This window comes from Cynoglossus semilaevis, chromosome 7, assembly GCF_000523025.1.
Source record: "Cynoglossus semilaevis isolate Cse_v1.0 chromosome 7, Cse_v1.0, whole genome shotgun sequence".
Lineage (NCBI taxonomy): Eukaryota > Metazoa > Chordata > Actinopteri > Pleuronectiformes > Cynoglossidae > Cynoglossus > Cynoglossus semilaevis.
The window spans coordinates 12572986-12579436 of NC_024313.1; the positions used below are offsets into that span (position 1 = coordinate 12572986).

At 47.3% G+C, this 6451-nt stretch overlaps 1 protein-coding gene across 1 annotated transcript in view; it reads left to right on the forward strand.

Moving 5' to 3' along the window:
• Positions 1-6451, forward strand: part of galnt14 (UDP-N-acetyl-alpha-D-galactosamine:polypeptide N-acetylgalactosaminyltransferase 14 (GalNAc-T14)) — a 41589-nt gene that overhangs the window by 31565 nt on the left and 3573 nt on the right. The window contains exons 4-8 of the mRNA XM_017033454.2: positions 446-513; positions 1423-1488; positions 3010-3131; positions 5169-5256; positions 6092-6176. Coding sequence (XP_016888943.1) covers positions 446-513; positions 1423-1488; positions 3010-3131; positions 5169-5256; positions 6092-6176 — 429 coding nt within the window. The remainder of the gene's footprint in view (positions 1-445; positions 514-1422; positions 1489-3009; positions 3132-5168; positions 5257-6091; positions 6177-6451) is intronic.

A 6451-nucleotide genomic window follows, 5' to 3' on the forward strand; every position in this document is an offset into this window, starting at 1 on the left:
ACGTTTTTCTCATCCTTTCTTCCTACTCTCCCCCGGCCTCCCTCCCTCCCTCCCTCCCTCCCTCTCTCCTTCCCTCCCTCCCCTCTGAGAAGGAGGGGAGGATGAGGATGAACTCCAGTCGTGAAGAAAAAAGGAGGAAATAAAGTGGAGCAGAAGCAGAGCGAGAACAAAAAACATTTTCTCATTTTCCTGCAGTAAAAGTTATGAATTTTTTATGTTTCCATTTTCCTCTTTAATGAAATCGTTACAGTTTTTTTTTTTTTTTTTTTTTTTTGCTCCTGGTGGAGGAAACGTGTCATAACAGAAATCTGTCCTGACATTTTCAACAACAGCTGCAGCCGAAACGGCACATAATGGATTCATGAGCACCTGGGTGTGTGTGTGTGTGTGTGTGTGTGTGTGTTGACACACGTTCTTCAACAGTCCTTGTTGTTCTTCTCCACAGCGTTTTAAACAGAACTCCAGTTCACCTCATCCACGAGATCATCCTGGTGGACGACTTCAGCAACGACGGTGAGTGGGACACACACACACACACACACACACACACACACACACACACATGCTCATTTCTAGCTCAGGGACCAGGACAGCTTCTAGAATTATAACAATAAAAGAAACACCTCCAGCAAGGGTCAAAGGTCAGACGACCGGTCATTCTGAAGAAAGAAGAAAAAACATCAGAGGTTTGAGACACGGCAGCTGCTGGTCCTCTGCTGCCTCCTGTGGTCAGACAGTGTCACTGAGGTGAATCAGAACAGATGTTTTCAAACAGTGACAGGAACGTCAGCGGCTGTGTGTGTGTGTGTGTGTTTAATATTTAATGAAGGACATCACTGCAGGACTGGGTGGACATGATGATGTTGAACAGGAAATGTTTTCTCTTTGTCACCAACCTGTTGTTCTCCTTCCTGACACCTGCTGAGGACCTGCTCTGACAGCCCATCAAGACAGATGGCGCTGCAGGCGCAGCAGTGAGGAGGAGTGATGAAGGTTAAAGAGAGTCAGGATCCAGCCAGGAGACAAACCAGGAAACCAGAGCCGCTGCAGCAGGGGGGAGACAAATAAAGAGACTCAGGATCCAGCCAGGAGACAAACCAGGAGACAAACCAGGAGACAAACCAGGAGACAAACCAGGAAACCAGAGCCGCTGCAGCAGGGGCTGATGGGAAATGAAAGACCACAGTCAACAACATTTACACGGTTCAGAACCGCTGCCCTACAGCAAGAGGGTCACTGGTTCAACTCCCAGCTCCACCTGCCGGTCTCCCTGTGTTTGTGTGGGTTCTCCAGGTTCTCCAGGTTCTCCAGGTTCTCCAGGTTCTCCAGGATTAGAGATCAGGACTGCAGAGAAATGTTGAAATAAACATTAATCCAACAGTTTCCTCAGATTCTGTGATGTTTCTTTTTTTTTCTTCTCAGAAACTGACTGTCAGCTCCTGACCAGACTGCCCAAAGTCAGATGTCTGCGCAACAACAGGAGGGAAGGCAAGTACCTTCATCATCATCATCTTCATCACCCTAACCATCATCATCATCTTCATCTTCATCACCATCATTATCATCATAATCATCTTCATCATCATCATCTTCATCCCCATCATCATAATCTTCATCATCATCTTCATCTTCATCACCATCATCTTCATCATCATCATCTTCACCACCATCACCATCATCATCCTCTTCATCATCATCATCTTCTTCATCACCATCATCATCACCATCATCATCTTCATCACCATCACCATCACCATCATCATCCTCTTCATCATCATCATCTTCACCACCATCACCATCATCATCCTCTTCATCATCATCATCTTCATCCCCATCACCATCATCATCATCTTCATCTTCATCATTATTATTAACTTAATTTCTTCATCTTCATCATCTTCATCATCATTATTAACTTAATTTTCAGCTGTTCAACAGGTCACATGATGAAACACAGTGACCTCATTTTCAGGACAGATAGATGTCAGGTTATTAGTGTGTGTGTGTGTGTGTGTGTGTGTGTGTGTCCATCCATCCAGAAAATAAAGCCTTATTGAGGATGAAATGGGATTTTTAATTGGCTGAGTTTAGGCCTGACGACGCTGCTGTCGCCGCCAGAAACTTCACGGCTGCTCATGCAATGTCACCGACACTGTGACCACACACACACACACGCCACACACACACACACACACACACACACCATTGGTCTTGATGTCAGGGAGTATTGATTGGACCATTTAGTCCAAATAGAAGAGAACACTGGCCCTGATCAAGACGACCTCCCTAACAGGCTCGTTTAGACTCACACACACACACACACACACACACACACACACAGAGCCATTTTAGGCTCCACCAACACGTCTGCTGTTGTCCTGTGTTTTTTTCATCCCCCCCCCCCCCCCGATCAGAAGCCACTGATTCAAATCAAAGCTTCCATTGGCCGAGTCCTTCAACAAGAATAATCCAGATTTTTTTTTATGATTTTCGTTCAGGTTTATTTCTAATCTGTCCGTGCAGATTGGTAATCCCAGAATAATAATCCAAGGATTAGACTGTGGTCCTCAGATACACACACACAGGTGTGGTGATGAAGACAGAGGAAGACCGCAAGCTTTCATCACAGAGAGCTTTAGCGGCTAACGGCTAACGGCTAACTCATAACATGTCATTATTTAGTGTTGAATGAAAAGTGAAATCCACGGAAAGGTCAAAGGTCAAATATTTTCCCCAAATGTAGCCTAAGGTTAGACCAGTGGTTCTTAAATGAACTTTTGACCCCCCTCCACTCACCCCCCCGACCCACACCATGTATATTTAACATGTACATTTGTATCTGTACAAACCACTGTATGAGTTGCTGCCACCTAGTGGCTGGAGGCTTGTTGTCAGTCAAACGTTACAGAAATATATGGTGATGTTGTCCTAGTTGTGGAAACTCAAGGGGACACAGTCTGGTCTGTGTGTGTGTGTTTGTGTGTGTGTGTGTGTGTGTGTGTGTGTCAGGTCTGATCAGGTCCAGAGTACGGGGGGCAGACTTGGCCAGGGCCGGGGTCCTGACCTTCCTGGACAGTCACTGTGAGGTCAACAAAGACTGGCTGCCCCCACTGCTGCAGAGGATCAGAGAGGTAACACACACACACACACACACACACAGACACACACACACCCCTCCTCACCAGGTCAGTGCTGTTCACTTATTTATGTCAGTGATTATTGATGACCTCAGATCAATAACTCAAACCACAGACTGATCTAAAAACAACGCAGCCTCAAGTTCGTGTGTGTGTGTGTGTGTGTGTACCTGAATCAATACCTCATACATTTAAATGTAAATATATGACTTGAACATGACTGGAGAGACAGTGATAAACGAGTGTGGTTTACACACACACACTCACACACACTCACACACACACACTCGGTCCAAACTTTTCCAGATTACGTCTGTAGTTTGTTTTATAATCAATACAAAGACATGAACTGATGCTACACGTGGACAGGAAGTGATGCTGGGGTCATGACCCCTGTCATGTCATGTGACCTGAGTTGACAGCACGGTACTTTGACGAGAGGACTGACGACGGGCTGAAAAGGAGGTGCTCTTTTACTACACGGCCTACGGCTTCACACGTTCTCCTGAAGAACTCACAGGAAATGATCGGATGGTCCAGTGGGCCGGGTTGGCCCGCGGGCCACCAGTTGTTAATCACTGCATTATGGGAACAAGAATGTTTTTTAAAAAAAATGTAGTTTCATTTCCCGAAATTATTTTTGTTATTGATCCAGGTAAAAAAAAATCTAACTATAAATTGATCGTAGTGATTAGAGAAAAAGATTAATGACATTAGAAGAGTGATGTCACACTGCTGCTGCTGCTGCTAACACTGCTGCTGCTAATACTGCTGCTGCTGCTAACACGGCTGCGGGTGCTAACACTGCTGCTGCTAACACTGTTGCTGCTGCTAACACTGCTGCTGCTAACACTGTTGCTGCTGCTAACACTGCTGCTGATGCTAACACTGCTGCTGCTGCTGTTAACACTGCTGCTGCTAACACTGTTGCTGCTGCTAACACTGCTGCTGCTAACACTGTTGCTGCTGCTAACACTGCTGCTGCGTTTAACACTGCTGCGGCTGCTAACACTCCTGCTGCTGTTAACACTTCTGCTGCTGCTGTTAACACTGCTGCTGCTAACACTGTTGCTGCTGCTAACACTGCTGCTGCGTTTAACACTGCTGCGGCTGCTAACACTGCTGCTGATGCTAACACTGCTGCTGCTAACACTGCTGCTGCTGCTACTACTGCTGCTGCTGCTGCTGCGGCTGCTGCTGCTACCACTGCTGCTGCTGCTAACACGGCTGCGGGTGCTAACACTGCTGCTGCTAACACTGCTGCTGCTAATACTGCTGCTGCTGCTAACACTGCTGCTGCTGTTAACACTGCTGCTGCTGCTACTACTGCTGCTGCTGCTGCTGCTGCTGCGGCTGCTGCTGCTACCACTGCTGCTGCTGCTGCTACTGCTGCTGCTGCTGCTGACACTGCTGCTGCTGCTGCTACCACTGCTGCTGCTGCTGCTTTATTAGCCTAACAGCTATTAGAGCAGATGCAGTGTTGTGTAATGTGGCAGGGATTCAGACTGCGTCCCCTCGCTCTGACCCAACAGCTAATGGTCCGGAACCGCTCCACCTGCTCCGTAATATCACGGGCTGAAGACGCAGCCAGACGTTCAGTGAGTGATTTAACGACGGAGCGGCTCTAAAGTGTAATGATGTCTGTTTCCTTTCCACCGCTCTGCTCCAGCTCAAGTTCACACAGGACAGACCATGTCCTCTGGACAACCAAAGATCAGCGCTAACAGTTAGCTCCAAAGACAAATGTTAGCCATCGAAAATGACAAACAGAAAGAAAAGGATAAAACTAGTTTAGACAGTTAGTAACCAGTGACTCTGAGTCTGAGCCAACGCTGTGGTTTCTCTTCCTTTTCCTCCCTGTGTTCTGAGTCTGCAGTGAGTGAATTATATAATTAAATCCAGCAGAGGTCACCGTCACCTCGCCGTGTGCTGTGTTGCATGATCACCACTGAGTGGCAGTCTCCAGTGGAACAACCTTGGATAAAAACTGCAGTGTGTGTGTGTGTGTGTGTGTGTTTTGTCTTCCTCCAGGACTCGACCCGTGTGGTCAGCCCGGTCATCGACATCATCAACATGGACACCTTCGCCTACGTGGCAGCGTCGGCTGATCTTCGTGGAGGTAAACAAAAAAAAGAGTTTTCTCTGACAAATAACAAACCTGGCAACCGTGTATTAGCTATAAAAAGATATTTCAGTTCTGGCTAATGTTTAGCTTCTCCTCCTCTAGACGAACTATCTGTCCTCAATCTTTAACTATCTGTTGGCTAACACTTAGCTTTCCTCGGCTAACCTAAACTGATTTAAGCTATTGAAGAGCGGCAGCGTCAAACTAGAGTCTGGGGTGAGGACACCGAGGTCCGTCTCTTCTACCTCTGCCCTGCGTGTGAGCGCCCCCTCTGTCTCGTCTGACTCACTCTTTTTTCGTTCATTATACTCAGTCTTATTCCAATTTTCTGTTGTTGGCAGCAGCAGCCGACTGACAATCAATGCTGATAATGGGCCTGTGCACACACACACACACACACACACACACACACACACGGACAGACTGTTGGCCTCACAAAGGACATTTTAATTATAGATGAAGCTGATGCTCATCATATAAAAGAGATGAGAGAAAAATGGACTTTCATTGATCCACACACACACACACACACACACACACAGGTTATGAAGACCATCAACCATGCAGAGATGGAGGACGGTGATTTGGTTGTAGCATCTCTATCAAACACACACACACACACACACACAGACCCTTTCACTGACCACCACCACAGAAGGTGAACGATCATTAAAAAGACGGGAATCGAACCCACGGATGTTGCAGTTAATTATGAAGTAAAACTGTAGTAACGTCCGATGCTCCACCACGGCGATGTCCTCAGGTCAAAGGTCAACTACTGACCTGTCGTGGAGTAACGTCCACTTCCTCTCTGCTCTGTTTTCCTCAGGTTTTGACTGGAGTCTACATTTTAAATGGGAGCAGCTGTCGCCAGAACAGAGGGCGGGACGCAGCGACCCCACTCAGCCAATCAGGTAACAAACACACACACACACACACACACACCACAGCAGTGTACTGTAGTACTTTGTACTTGGTGAAAGATGAGGTCAAACGTCAGTGGTTTTTAATTGTTGTAAATACCTGTAAAGGAGGTTAGTGAGGTCCCTGTCCCCGTCCCTGTCCCCATCCCTGTCCCTGTCCCCGTCCCTGTCCCCGTCCCTGTCCCTGTCCCTGTCCCTGTCCCCGTCCCTGTGCCTGTCCCAGTCCCTGTCCCTTTCAGTGCCACAGTGCAGGCACGTGCGCAGGT